At 37.2% G+C, this 15,926-nt stretch overlaps 1 protein-coding gene and 1 long non-coding RNA gene across 4 annotated transcripts; both read left to right on the top strand.

Annotated features, from left to right (window-relative positions):
- The first annotated feature begins 6,235 nt into the window (after positions 1-6,235).
- LOC110922139 lies at positions 6,236-10,408 on the top strand. Of its 3 annotated transcripts, none has more exons than XR_002582917.2 (4): positions 6,236-6,850; positions 7,332-7,487; positions 9,247-9,402; positions 10,377-10,408. It is a non-coding gene; the product is annotated as an uncharacterized LOC110922139 (long non-coding RNA). The 3 variants fall into 3 exon arrangements; XR_002582915.2 differs by lacking the exon at positions 10,377-10,408 and adding an exon at positions 9,820-10,004; XR_002582916.2 differs by lacking the exons at positions 9,247-9,402; positions 10,377-10,408 and adding an exon at positions 7,944-8,134.
- A 3,690-nt stretch (positions 10,409-14,098) lies between these two features.
- LOC110920593 (ras-related protein RABA1f) lies at positions 14,099-15,694 on the top strand. The gene is made up of 2 exons (XM_022164757.2): positions 14,099-14,478; positions 15,053-15,694. Exons 1-2 carry the CDS (start codon positions 14,258-14,260, stop codon positions 15,483-15,485), a joined length of 654 nt encoding a protein of 217 aa, XP_022020449.1. The 5' UTR covers positions 14,099-14,257; the 3' UTR covers positions 15,486-15,694.
- The last annotated feature ends 232 nt before the right edge of the window (positions 15,695-15,926 follow it).

Raw genomic sequence — 15,926 nt, 5'->3', positions numbered from 1 at the left:
TGATTCATAGTTTACTCGATAGATCGACATAGATTAGCTCATAGAGTAACCCAGTAGTTTAACGTAGACTAACTAACAGACCAAGGTAGTTTAACATAGTTTAGCTCAAAATAGATTAACGCACTAGATTATCATAGATTAACACAATAGATCAACCATAGATCATGCTAGAATTTTCATAGATTACATAGACTTTCTATATGCATTCCATAGATTTTCCATAGGTTACATAGGCAGTTCGCAGATTATATAGACTTTCTACAATGGTCTGCAAACACTAAATCTCGCATGGCACTTGGTTCGGAAGTTGGTAATATGCCGGAAGCACTTATATATAGGAAGTACCAGCGGCGTATCCACCATGCTTCTGACACACCACTTCTGTCCCATACTTCCATGTCATCTTAGTGTTTCACACCATAATAATGTGTCATACCATAGACGATTAAGTTTTACCACGTAGATTACACATAGAATAAAACTTCGTAAATTTAGCTTGATCAGATATTAGAATTAACGTTTTAGGTTGCGGACGACGTGCAAGCTTAAAGGCATTTATAAACAAACGAAGAATTAAGTTCAACACTTTATTGATAAAACCACTTTCATAAAATCGAGATAACATAAAAACAAGATAAGCTTTTAAAACACAAGATTGTTCCGGGTAGAGGAACGGCGACTAACCCAAGTGATTCGAACTCCTATCGAATTGAGGTAACGCGTCTTGACTTACTGAGACAAATACATCATCGATGTTAGACCTACGCTATTTGTCCTGTTTGTCATTCCGCGTACTCAATTGATTGGCAGTTACGAGACTTTGGCGAGACATGAAATCATCAAGGAGTGGGACTAGTTATCAAGGTCTGAGTTTCACCTCTATCTTGACAACATCGTACCCTAAGTGTCGTCAGCTTTCATCCGCAGACAAAACCGACTTAGAATAATAGGGAGATTTCCCCTCAAGGTTCGGATGTCACTCCTATCCTGTGGGCAAATCTCGTGCTAAAATAATTACTGCGTAACAGTGTCTTCATAGTATAAAGGGTAAATTATAGCAGCCTTAGGAAAGGCATGTAAGTTAAATAAGAACATGTGATGCTAGGAAGCAAGTACGGTAGAATGCATAAGTCTTAAACAACAAATAAGAGTCAAGTTCCTAGAACTATAGACTAGGACAAGTATTCCTACTTATCCTAATTACCTATAGTTATGACTCTGATACCAATCTGTCACACCCCAACCGATGGCGGAAACATCGGGGTGCGAGCACTAAGCGTTCAGATTGCTCATGAGATTTCCATAACACTAGATATTTCAATAGTTTTAAATAGATTTCATAGTAATTGTCTAAACAAACAACCATCAAACAAGTATCAAGTTACATCATCAATATTCTCCAAAAATCTTAGATTTACTAGGTGACGTTTCTAGGCAACTCCTAGCTGAATTCCAAGCATTCCAAGCATCCTATCAGCCTGCAACATGTATTAAAATATCAATACAAAAGTACTGGCGAGTATACAAGTTTGTTAATAGAATAATAGATTAAGAAAACTCATATCCATAGTGTAAACAATAAAATAGTTTCAGCCGTGCTAGAGTCGCAGTCCACGCAGTGATAGCCCAAGTATCCCGATGCTTTAGTGTTTACCCAAGACTCAAGGTAACTAGAATCCTCCTAACAATACCCCCCCGCGAATAATGGGAGAGGTGCATCTCCTATAGCACTACTATTGTTAGGGCGGAACTACACACTCTGGATTAAACGTCACATAGCACAAAGAATCAAGAATCAAGAATCACAAGTTTTGCATAGGATAGAGTATCGGTCTCAAAAATTCAAATTTAAGTTTCATAGAATACATGTTACACCCCAAAAGTTTAAAGTAAAAGGGAATCGAGTATACTCACAGTAATTGCTTAACAGCCGCAACTGTTATTCGATCAAAGGGAGCTCTTTTGAGATTAGCCTGATTAGCTTGCAATAGGGTAAGAGTCGGGCGAAGAATCGAGATTGAATAAAGTATCTAACAGGTCACTGGGTCGGATGGTTGTCCGATCGGACAGCTGTCCGATCGGATGGCCAGTCGACCGAGTGGCCTTGTGTACGTATAGTGGCAATGTCTGCCCGATCGGATGGCTATCCGATCGGGCTGCCATCCATCCGATTGAGAACAACATGAGGTAAGACCAAGTGGCTGTCTGATCGGATGGCAATCCGATCGGCTAGCCGAGTGTAAGAAATAGGCTGTCCGATCGGTCAGTTGTCCGATCGGCTGGCCTATTGAGAAGTAGGGTTGTCCGATCGGATGACAGTCCGATCGGCTCGCCTATTTTGGAGTAAGGCTTGTCCGATCGGCTAGCCTGTTGTTTCTTGGTTACCAACTTTCGTAAAATTGTTAAGTTTGGAATTTAATGGTGACGTCACAACACGTATTGAGACAACAGTTACACATCATTTCACCGACATTCTGATCGGTCGGGAAATCACCCCCGTCCGACCTGTTTGTCCGTTGGTGACGGTTTTATGCCAGAATCCATCCCGTGATCGTCTTAATCAGTGAATAATCCGTTCTTATACCAACTCTAGACCACCGATCAAGTCTACAGTCCGTTCAGTCACATTTATCACCGAAATAAATCAGAAATTTGGAGTAGAAATGAAGAAACTTAAGTTTTAGTATAAAAACTCTTAGATTTAACTTAGATTTAGTGATAAATACATGGAATCCCTTATATCTCAGCTAGATCTTACCAAGAATGACCTCATATAGCAGTTTTGTACGAACCACCATGATGACATCATCCTTAAGATCTCAGATCCGAGAGATTTCACGGTGAAAAGTGTGATTTCAAAGGTGAATCACGTAGAGGATGAAGTGTAGATCAAGAAAGTACAAGAATCTAGCTTGAAACATACCGAAATCAGCAAGAAAAGGAAGAAATAGCGTGCGCGTGCGTCAGGTTCGGTCAGAGTTGTCACATCACTTGAAATGGTGATGTGACAGCCTATTTATAGGCGAAGGGGGGAAGGGAAGAAAGGTGGTTCGGCTGGAGTGCCATCCGATCGGCTGGCTGTCCGATCGGATGGTCATCCGATCGGATAGTCATCCGATCGGATGGCCACTCTGGCCATTCCATCCTTTCGCGTTTCGCGTTTCTGATTCGTTTCACACGTTAGGTTTGGCGTTGCGTTGCGTATAGATTATGCGGAGTATTTTATTAATTAGATTACATCATAAGTGTGACACCTGTGTCACCGCGACCATCAAACAAATACCAAGCCGATGAAATATTGTATTTCATACTTGGGATCTTGTATAAATATGTGTATCTTTTGCACATATCAATTCTTGTTCAATTTCAAACCTTATATCGTTTTCTGGAGAATTATACGCAAACTGGTGCGTAAACGTACACAGTTTAAGTGCGACAAATACTCTAGAACATCAATATATACTTAACGTACCTTAAATAACCTTTACATAACTTAGAAATAAGTTTTGAAGGCTTTGGTATGGCAAAAACAAGTTAATTCGCTTACAGGGACTAAACTTGACAAACTGCGAAAGTATGCCGATTCGTACTAAAACAGACATTCCGGAACGTGCCCATAAGTTAAACATGCCATAAATATCCTCTCCATAGCTTAGAAATAGGCTTTGAGGTGTTCGGTGTGCTAAAATAAACTTTTGGATCATTCAGGGACTAAAAGTGTCAAAAAGTGCATAAGTTTGCACTTTCGCGCATAACTTACGTTCTGAATACATCCGGACATCCAAAAATTTATGTAAGCATCCTAATATTATGCCTTAGTGTTTGGCATGAGAAAAATCCATTCGTCGCGTCATTTGGATCGTTTTTCGCGCTTATGCGCATTCCGTCGTAATTAAGCGAACATCGCGATCGTACGACCAAACGAACCAACATCCGGCATATTTTTGAGCATGTTTCATGTCCTCAATGTTTAAGCATCATTTTAGGGCCTTAAATATGGCTTAACGGGCCTTAAACATGTCGGAAATGGCCCTAAACCACAACAGGGACCTAAACTGTCATTTATGAAACTTGTTTTCTGAACTGCACCTCAGGCGACCCGCGTAAGCCTAGGGGCAACTTTCACGCGGGCCACGTCAGCCCTGCAGATGCAGAAACTCATTTTTCTTGCAAAATTTGGCCTTTCAAGCATCCAAGGGGCAATGCCTCTTCACAATCTCTGGGGTTAGGGTCACATTTTGATACCACAACATTTTGATAACACAACATTTTGACAAGTGTACGAATGAGATCAAGGCACGATATTCAAGAAACGATCCTAACGGTCTTGCTTTTCCTATAAATACCCCCCCCCCCATTTGGTGGAAAACCCACAAATCTGATCAAAGAGCTCTAAGTTGATGCCATTGCTTCATACCTGAGCTCTTGGATCAAGTTTAGCTTTCGGGGACCCTTCGTAAGTGTTCTTTCGTTCTTTTATTCGCTTTTCGAGTCCGAAAGTCAAGCTTTGTTTGACTTTCTGCGTTGACCAGGTTATGGTCAACACGAAGTTCGTTCGAACTTCATAACGTGAGCGTGATCACGATGGTTATAGTCCCTAGTGACTACACCTACTGATTACCACGTTATATAGGCTCAGTGACGAGTCGTAGTTTCGGCCAAAATGCGCATTCTTGCGTATTTTGTAACCAAACTACTCATAGGTATCAAAACCGTTTGTATTGATACCAAACCTGTTTTCTAAACTTAGTTAAGCATGTTCTAACATGCTTAGCTCGTCACTTTTAGTATAGTGCTTATATAGGGTCGTAAGGAAAGCGATCTAAACAATCGCTTATACCTTCGAACCCGACCCATTTTGTCAATCTTTAGGATCCGACCAAACATATTAGGTGACCATAGTTGTATAGGGAATAACCTTCCGAGGTTATACCTTATGGTCACGACGTTAGGCGTTCCAAGCGCGTTTTACGCAAACGATGCGTTAAGGTAGCATAAGCTACCAAAACGGGTCGTAATGGGTCGTAAGCACTTAGGTTAAGTTTCACTTTAGTATGTGGGCTTTGTTAAACCATAATACACGAGTCTCCATACTCGTTTGGTTTACGAACCCGCATCCTATCCAATCCTCCGATTTAGGTCCGGTATATTAACATAGTTACCTATATTAGATGTCGTTTGATATCCGTGATCTCTAGCATTGTTTGGTTGTTACACAAGGACTTCTAAGCAATCTCAGGTGAGTACATGGACCCCTCTTTTACTATTTTCCAAACGGTTTTGGGGTGAAACACATGTGCCTACTTGTTACTTTCATGCTTTTCTTGCCTTCATATCACATGCTTGCTATGTTTATTAGTACATTTATAGTACATGATTTCAATACATTTTATGCTATGTATGCCCATTGTGTGCATACTTAGTACATCACTTTACAATACATTTCATGCTACGTACGCCCATTGTGTGCATAGTTAGTACATTGTTTTACATTGCATTTCTGTTACATATGCTCATCCAGCATATGAACACATTATACTACATTTTGAACCGTTGTAACCATTTGACTATGTGAACCGTCTTAACCCTTTGATTATATGAACCGTTTGTAACCATTGAACCGTGTGAACCAGTTGTATCTGTTGACATGATTTACATTTGACAATAGATATTTGACTATACATAAACATTTCTACAATTGTTAAACATTTCATCTTGATGGTTTAGTTTGAGTAAGTGATCTAAGTAACGAGGCGTGTGTAATATGATACAATGATGGTGGATACGCCAATGGTACTTCCTATATATAAGTGTTTGTATGGTATTACATATCGTAGCGTTATTTGAATCATTTCAATTTGAGACATATAACTGTAACGCCTCGTATTCTGGTAATTCTTTTTAGAAAACTCGTGTTCGTTTTATATTTTTAGAACCACAGTCGAAATCAGTTCAAAAACAAAAAAAATAAATAAATAATAAACGACGCAAATTTACATGCTTTTTACAACCGACGCTCAAACGCGACAACAACGACCACCGATCATATTTTACATGTTTTGATACTAAAATTATAATTTACGACGTTACCGAGAGTTTGGGTCCTTGATAACGGGTCTCGTGGGAATTACGGGCCTCTTAAAACACACGAGATAGGCTTGTGGGCCTTTGGCCCAAGCCCACTAAATTAAACCTACCTATATAACACTAGTAAAACCCTAAATGAAACTTTTGTTTTTGCAGCCGTTATCAACCCTGTTCCCCCTCATTTGTCTTGTGCAACTTCATCTCTCCCAAAATACTTCACACAGACTCATAATCCCTACCCCCACACCTTATGATCGACCTCTCCGACACCCCATGCTCCGATAACCACTCACAGCCTTCGTTCCCTCCCTTTTCGATTTGATTCTAGTCGAGACATCTCCAAACACACACACACACACACACCATCCTCCACCTCTGGTCGACGACCGACGACGAGCGCGAGCTCCGACGAGGATCTTTGGTGCGACATGATCGAAGAGAGAAGCTGAGAGAGACGACGGCAGTGCCGCCATCTGCGTCGGCGGAGACAGTCGCTCAGCCCCGATTCGGCTCGATTTTGGTTGGCTGTTTTGAGTTCCGGTTCGGGTCGAGTCTCTTTCATCGGTGGTTCGGTCTCGGGTCAGCCAATTCAGCTTCTGCTCGGGTTGCTTCGATTCAAGTTTTGGTTCCGGTGGAACCGACAATGGTGGCGGTGGAGGTATTTATCAGTTCAGTCCCGATTCCGTTCAGGTTCGTTTGAGTGATCAACGCAAGGCGAGTGTTTCCATCACGGTCTGCTAATTGTTCCTGCTCATCTATTGGGGTAACCATCCTGATTCCTTATTAAAATTTTCGATTAAAGCCATGATTAAATTGACGGGTCCGGCGACAGAAATATATTCTGATGTAAAACTGATTTTTTTTTATTATAGATTTCGTTCTTTGATGATGGTTAGCTTAGTTAAGGAATTAAGTTATTAGAATCATCATATTATGGGATATCTAAACTTGAATTTTGATCTAAATAATGGTCACATAAATATTCGAAAACCTTCTGTAAGGTTTTATATATAGTAAGGTAAATTACCTCGTGAATTTAAGTTAGAAAACTCATGTGTAGTCAACATGGCACCTGTATGCCAAATGAAATTGATTCTTAATTCTTTTATAACCTAAAATATTAATAGGACTAATCTATAATTTTTAAATAACTAAAAATGTAATTAATCCGTTTAAGCAATAAAATTAGGAACTGTCTTAGTAATAACTAGATCATTTATGATGCCGCGTATTTCATATTATAGGATAACTCCAACCGCTTCAAGTTTCCTAATTCGTGCGCTTAATTTTTACAATGGAATCGCAATCGCAACCACTCATACACTCGAGACTTCGGGGTTCCTTCCTCCTAATCTCTTACGCTCGTCAACACTTGGATAATCGGAAGACTTAGCAATTTTGTGAGTATACTCGCAACCCCCTTTTTATGTGTACCACTTTTTGGGGTGTAACATGTTTTACTATTAAACTACACTTAAACTTATTCTTTATGCAATGCACAAAACAATCCTTATACATGAATACTATGTTATGATACTTGATGCTTACGTGGACCATACTTATGTGATATGTTTTAGTCATTAGCTCTCACGAGCCTCCCTTCGACATGTATAGCGCTATAGGAGTAACGCACCGCCCCCCTTAAACTTGGGTCATGTTGAATTTAATTAAACTTTCTTGCGTAAACAGAGGTTGGCTAGAAATATTGCATGCCACGCTAGGTTGGTCTCGTATAGACTAAGTTGCCATGTGGATTCGTTTTAAACTTTTACACTTATACTTATACTTATACTTATGCTTAAACTTGTATACTCGCCTTTGCTTTTGCATTGAATTGTATTTTAAACATGTTACAGGTTGATGATGACGATGCTATGAAAAGAAGTAACGTTGATGCCTAGATACACATATAGACGTTTAGGTTTAATATGTTGTATCAATTTTGATTTTGTTGTTACGTATTTCCTTTGAACATGTTGTTATTTGAATTTCCTTGTATGTTTGATAATTTATCTATGAAATGAAATCGATTTATTAAATATTGTCACAAATAGCGTTATGAAGTCTCTTGCAATCTTCACACTTCGTCTCATCCCGATGTTTCCGCCATTGGTTGGGGTGTGACAGATTGGTATCAGAGCCATAACTATAGGGAATTAGGAAAAATTGCCATGCTTTTTACCTAGTCTATAGTTCTAGAGATTTATTCTTATGTTTTGCTTGAAACACTTGCATGATACTTTATTTACTCCTTATTTATTTTCTTTTGGCCTTTTAAACATATACGTCACTTTTGTGTTAATACTTGCTTTATTATTTGTTAATACTCGTTGTATTATTCCATTCTTTATGTGCCATTTTTGAAATGTCTTTTACGTGTTACTTTCTTGAGATTCTTTATGTGCTTATACTTGTTATTATTTTAAGCATACGACTTTTTACTCGTTTATAGAAAAATCGAAACCACTCGTAATACACAAACGAGACGACTTCACCAAAATAGGCGTGAAACCCACAATTTGGCGAACAACTCTCAATCCATCTACTTTTCCTTTTTACATGAAATTCACCATCAAGTTAGGAGTGAAATCCTCACCTTGATGGGGAAATTCAAATTTCAAATTCTAGTGGACCCTCGTTAAAGTGTTGAAATTAAATTTTGACCCGACGAGTACCAACCACACTTAGGATACGAAATCGCCAAGTTAGGGGTGAAACCCGCACCTTATCGACTAGTTGCATTCCTTGATTTTTTTCATAAATCCCGCCAAGTCTCGAAATTTCGATTGATTTGGGACATGTAGTAACCGGAAGGGTAGATACCGTTAACCGACTTGCCGGCGAGAGTATTTCACCTATTAGGCCAAAGCATGCTCCTCAAGTTCGAAAGACTTTTTGACCACTTTGGTTAGTCAACGTTCCGTTTTGGAACCATCCAAGTTTTAATCGAACTTACGTTTTATTGATTTCGATCTTTTATGATGCAATCCTCTCTTTTCAATTTCGAACTATTTTTGAGATTTCACTTTTACACATACATTATACTAATACTTTTCATACGATTATACAATGTCACTTTATTTATATTCCTTGTAACAAAAATGGAGACATATCATCAATAACTAGATCATTTATGATGCCACGTATTTCATATTATAGGATAACTCCAACCGCTTCAAGTTTCCTAATTCGTGCGCTTAATTTTTACAATGGAATCGCAATCGCAACCACTCATACACTCGAGACTTCGGGGTTCCTTCCTCCTAATCTCTTACGCTCGTCAACACTTGGATAATCGGAAGACTTAGCAATTTTGTGAGTATACTCGCAACCCCCTTTTTATGTTTACCACTTTTTGGGGTGTAACATGTTTTACTATTAAACTACACTTAAACTTATTCTTTATGCAATGCACAAAACAATCCTTATACATGAATACTATGTTATGATACTTGATGCTTACGTGGACCATACTTATGTGATATGTTTTAGTCATTAGCTCTCACGAGCCTCCTTTCGACATGTATAGCGCTATAGGAGTAACGCACCGCCCCCCTTAAACTTGGGTCATGTTGAATTTATTTAAACTTTCTTGCGTAAACAGAGGTTGGCTAGAAATATTGCATGCCATGTGGATTCGTTTTAAACTTTTTCACTTATACTTATACTTATGCTTAAACTTGTATACTCGCCTTTGCTTTTGCATTGAATTGTATTTTAAACATGTTACAGGTTGATGATGACGATGCTATGAAAAGAAGTAACGTTGATGCCTAGATACACATATAGACGTTTAGGTTTAATATGTTGTATCAATTTTGATTATGTTGTTACGTATTTCCTTTGAACATGTTGTTATTTGAATTTCCTTGTATGTTTGATAATTTATCTATGAAATGAAATCGATTTATTAAATATTGTCACAAATAGCGTTATGAAGTCTCTTGCAATCTTCACACTTCGTCTCATCCCGATGTTTCCGCCATTGGTTGGGGTGTGACAATAACATTTTATACAAATAACATACTTTTCACTAGACATTGATTTACAAACAACTTATCTTATACAAACTCATTTTACATGGTTATTCATTTAACCATACATTATTCTCTTATTTAAACATATCATCTGATCTTATCGTTTTTCAAATGATTTAAAAGACAAAGCAAATTACAAGGTTCATGACTAAACATTTTCTCAAACATAAGTCATGAATTCTGTTTTCACAAAACCTATGTATCTCACAGGCATTTTTATGCTGACGTGCCTATTTTCACATGTGTTTTCAGGAGATGATGCATAGGACTTATCAAGACATACTTAGGCGGACCTGTGCCTTAGTGACTTAAAACGAGACAAGAACTAGTTAATTTATGTTATGTACTCTTGGGTTCTTGTTTAAACAATGTAAACTTTCATGTTTGATTAATAAAACGAAACTTCATTTGCCATGGATTTGAAACAATTAATTCTGTTACAACACTCCCCGACGTTTCCGCCACGTCTGGTTGTTCCACGTGGTCGGGGTGTGACAGAAAAGTTGACCTGTGCCTTAGTGACTTAAAACGAGACAAGAACTAGTTAATTTATGTTATGTACTCTTTGGTTCTTGTTTAAACAATGTAAACTTTCATGTTTGATTAATAAAACGAAACTTCATTTGCCATGGATTTGAAACAATTAATTCTGTTACAACACTCCCCGACGTTTTCGCCACGTCTGGTTGTTCCACGTGGTCGGGGTGTGACAGAAAAGTTCTGTCACACCCCGACCACGTGGAACAACCAGACGTGGCGGAAACGTCGGGGAATGACTATAAGCACCGAAGTCTCAAAGTTTCCTAGATTCTGCCAGTGACAAGGCTCCAGTCTCTCGTTTAACCAAGGATCAAGCTTCACGAGTCTAAGGAGTCAAGCACCAATTTAAGTCTCAAAGGTTAAGAATCATCATTTCTCAAGTATCAAGAATCAAGAGTCCAAGTGTCAAGTATCAACAACAAGAATCTAACTTTCATAGCATAAAGAACCAAGTATCTAGTTAAATCATAAAGATTCAAGTATCTAGATTAAGCATCAAGGGTCAAGCATCAAGAGTCTAGTATTTGTATCAAGTCTCATAGTTTATGTTTCAAGAATCAAGCATCTAGATTAAAGGATCAAATATCATAATAGTATCAACAAGATTCACACCAAAGGCATCAAAACATCAATTCCATAAAACCACAGGGCCTAAAATTGACAACTTATCAAAAGTTCAGGGACTGCTCTTGCCAAGTGTCTAAAGTTTTGGGACGCTGGGCGTTACATGAGCAGACAATATATCTTATTTTCACTAAACCACCATTTCTCCAAGAGGTATTTTTTCTTGCAGAAAAACCTGCAGCAAGTGCATATCTCTGATAAAACGCAAAAGTCTCATCAAATGATTTAAAAAACATTCCAACAGAAGGTCTAATGGATCCACTGACTTTAGGTTTTAAAACTTTCTTCCACTGTTTAAGCATACACGTTCCTCCCATTTGGAATTGAGATATGAAATATTTAACAAATAATTATAAAATGCAATACTTCTTATATAATCATGTTTAGAGTGTTAAATCTAAAATTATGTGCTTCATAATTGAAAATTTACGATTTAAAGTTTGTATATCATATAATGTGGTTAAAAGCATAAAACGCAACAAGTTCACTAAAACGCAACAACTGATCAACAAACAAAACAACGAATAAAACGAACAAATTATTGTTAAATTATACAACAATGACAGTTATGTGCTTTATATTAGAACAATTACAATTTAAAGTTCGTATACATATTATGTGAATAAAAGCATAAAACGCAATAAGTTCACTAAAACGCAATAACTGATGAACAAACAAAACAATTAATAAAATGATCAAATTATATTAAATTATACAACAATAATAGTTAAACTTATCAAAAATCAACTAATAATAACAGAAAGAGGAATTATAAAACGTAAAAGATTGAATTTCGGAAAAATAACAAAAAATTACTCAAAATTGAAGCTAAACTTACCAACAGAGTGTGCAGAAGACATTGAAGTTGTCGAATTGACGAACGAAACAAGATTATTTCTTGAAAAAAATGTGAATTTGCGATCGATTACGATTTAGGGTTATACAATCTCAATTCTGTTATGCAATTGATGAACTGAGAGTAGAGGTAACAAAATCTGGTATAATATTAGGACGAGTATATGATAAGTAAAATGACAAAAAAAGCCCCCGCGTCCTAAATTTTAAAAATTACAGATGGACGGCTAATATGACTTGCTATACTTTCTAGCAAAAATAAACTTCCTATTTGATTCTCATCCTATATTATATTTCAAAATATAAAAAAGTTAGTTTCAGTTATATGTTATCTCAAAATTTATTTTATAGGGTGGAGATAGAATAGGAAGTTTATTTGGCTAGGAAGGATAGGAAGTGATCTTGACCATCCATTAAGTTAATCAAGGGCTAAGATTAAATCAGGGAAATTGAAAGAAAGAAAAAAGACGCGTGAGTTTGTTCAAGGGCATTCTAGTCAATCCAAGCCAATAGTTTCTCTCTCCTCCAATTTCCCCCCATTTTTTAAACGTTAATAACTCTTTCATACGACATTATTTTTTTATAAAAATTGCACCAAAAAAACGAGCGTTTTTTAATCTTTAAAACAAGTATACTATTGCTATATTTAAAAAAAAAAAAATTAAAACCCAGTTGCGTAAAACGCAATAGAAAAACCACCAGTTACGTAAAACGCAATGAAAAAAAAACCTAAAAAATGACATTTTTCTAAAACGCAATGCACAAAAAACACAAAGAAATGACTTATTTGTAAAACGCAATGACCAGAAAACACACAGAAATGTCTTATTTGTAAAACGCAATGGCCAGAAAACACATAAAAATGTGTTTTACCTAAAACGCAATGCACCAAAAACACAAAGAAATGACTTATTTGTAAAACGCAATGGCCAGAATACACTTAAAATGTCTGTTTTCTAAAACACAATGGACTGAAAACACATAAAAAAGTGTTTTACCTAAAACGTAATGCACCAAAAACACAAAGAAATGTCTTATATGTAAAACGCAATGGCCAGAAAACACTTAAAAATGACTCATTCTAAAACGCAATGGACTGAAAACACCTAAAAAATGTGTTTTACCTAAATGAGCCAATTTATGGAAAATTAATTTTTCTGATGCGTTTTTAGTACAGCAATTTAATCGAAAAAAAAAATTTCCGAGACAGTCAGGGGCTCTGCCCCTTGGACCCCGCTACCGGGGGCTGCCGCCCCCGGACCCCCGCAAAGATCGTAAAACGCAATGACTAAATAAAAAACCCAGATCATGAAAATGAAATTAAAGAATTTCTTACATGGATCGAAGCCGATTTCTTCATGAATTGACAAAATTTGAATGATAGAAACACTTATCAACGCTCGAATCGAACAAATCGAGTGATTATCTCGAAAATCACCGGAAAAAACGAGATTTTTTTTTATGAAATTAAACTGGGTTTTCTTCAAAAAAAGCTGAAGAACACGTTGATCGGGTTCTGAATCATTGATTGGTGATGAAAATCGCACTATAATGTAGTGATTATTGAGATAGAAAGTGAAGAAATAGTTGAAGATGGTGGGTTTTGAAAATGGTGGGTTTTTGAATTTACTGGGTTTTGAAAAAGGAAGAAGAAGGAGTTGGATTGACTAAAATATTCTTTCTCTTTATTTTAAAATTTGTCACATGTTATAATCTTATGGCTTCTTATCCTTTCTAGCGAAAATTAACTTCCCATTTGATCTTTTACCTTGTTTTATAATGCTCAAGTTTTCATTAATAATGATTTAATATTCCTTTATCTTTTTACAATAAAAAAGAAAATAAAAACACTTAAGAAATATTATTAAAATAAACTGAATATTTTTTAAAAATAAAGAGAGGAAATATTCATTGAATTTATTAATTAAAAAAGAAAAAGATTTGGTTAACATAATGAAAATGAAAATAAAGAAGAAGCAAATCTCTTTGAAAGCATCACCACCAGCACCACCCTGTTTCTCTACTCCGTGATTAATTAACATAAGGCAGGCAGGCGGCTGCAGGGGTGTTACAGATCTCCAGCAGCAGCAGCAGCAGCATTTTGGTTTGGTGTTATGGGTGCGTACAGAGCAGACGATGATTACGATTACCTCTTCAAGGTAGTCCTCATCGGTGATTCCGGAGTGGGTAAATCCAATCTCCTCTCCAGATTCACTCGCAACGAGTTCAGTCTCGAGTCCAAATCCACCATCGGCGTTGAATTCGCCACTCGCAGCATCCGTGTCGATGATAAAGTTGTTAAGGCTCAGATTTGGGACACTGCTGGCCAGGAAAGGTAATTAAACCCCCCTAATCTATTCTATTACCTTACCTAGGGCTTCTTTATCTAACTCCTTCAGATCCCAATTCACCTCTTCCACCTAAACAGCAATTCACCTGGTCAATCGAACAAATTACCACCTCGTAAACCTTACTCTTAGGAAGGAACGACGGATCTGATACTGATACTAGAATGGATTTGGATTTGGAATTGGAATTGGAATGTTAAATGACATAACTACCTTGTATCGAAAGAAAGAAGGAGGTGAACTGGTGATTTAGATTCAATTCCAATACCATTCTGTCTGTCAACAATTAGACTCCACAGATCCCACTTAAGTATTTATTTACCTTGTGGCTTTTAAACAAAACTGAATTCAATTGGTACACAACACTCCGTAGAAGAATTGTTAGGTTTGAGTCTAGTTTTCTGCCTTCCTGTGAGTGAGGTTACTTATAATTCAACATATTATTATTATTATTATTTCACATTCTTCTTCTGACCTGTTTCACCAATTATGATTTCCATTTTGCTTGTTTGACGTTGACCATTAATTATTAACCCGAAGTGACCCTTTTCCTTTTCCAAGGTACCGCGCAATTACAAGCGCATACTACCGAGGTGCAGTTGGTGCACTGCTAGTGTATGATGTCACACGCCATGTCACCTTTGAGAATGTAGAGAGATGGTTAAAGGAGCTTCGTGATCATACAGATTCCAACATTGTTATCATGCTCGTGGGTAATAAAGCCGATCTACGCCACTTACGAGCTGTCCAGTCTGAAGATGCCACATCATTTGCTGAAAAAGAACACACTTACTTCATGGAAACCTCTGCACTTGAATCCTTGAATGTAGAAAATGCATTCACTGAAGTTCTTACTCAAATTTATCATATTGTAAGCAGAAAAGCGCTCGATGCTGGTGATGATCAGGCCACGTTGCCAAAAGGGCAGACAATTAATGTTGGCGGGAAGGATGACGTGTCAGCAGTGAAGAAAGCCGGATGCTGTTCTTCTTAGAAGGTGAGTTTTGATCGAGTGAATGAAAATTGGAGTATAAATCATAGCTTTAATTGTTTCATCAAAACCTTTGTTTCATCTTGATGTCTTTAAATTGGTTTTTGTCAAGTGATTGTGGCATTCTATATGTAGTAAGATTGTATTGGTATCTATGTACTATGATTGATTCATTAGTTGTGTATGTCTGAACCAAGTAGGTCTTTTTAACAGTTTCGGGTCAAACATCAGACGTGTTTAGCTAAACAGGTCGGGTTTGTGGTTGTCCTGGCGAGTTTGCATGTGACATGTTCAGCCTGTTTATTTAAAAAAGAATGTGTTTTATGCCAAAGTTAAAAGGATAACAAAGCCGAGTATTGCCCAACCTTAGGCTCAGCCAATCTGAGCATACTTGCCTGATTCCCAACATTTTTTCAATTTGTTTTTTCATGTAATAAAATATAA

Source organism: Helianthus annuus, chromosome 17 (genome assembly GCF_002127325.2).
Source record: "Helianthus annuus cultivar XRQ/B chromosome 17, HanXRQr2.0-SUNRISE, whole genome shotgun sequence".
NCBI classification, from domain to species: Eukaryota; Viridiplantae; Streptophyta; class Magnoliopsida; order Asterales; family Asteraceae; genus Helianthus; species Helianthus annuus.
This window is presented reverse-complemented; position numbering and strand designations above follow the sequence as displayed.

Excerpts from the sequence above, each read along its gene's own strand:
- LOC110920593 (XM_022164757.2), top strand. The coding sequence starts at position 14,258 with ATGGGTGCGTACAGAGCAGACGATGATTACGATTACCTCTTCAAGGTA. Across the intron at positions 14,479-15,052 it reads GACACTGCTGGCCAGGAAAG|GTACCGCGCAATTACAAGCG; the intron begins GTAATTAAACCC and ends TCCTTTTCCAAG.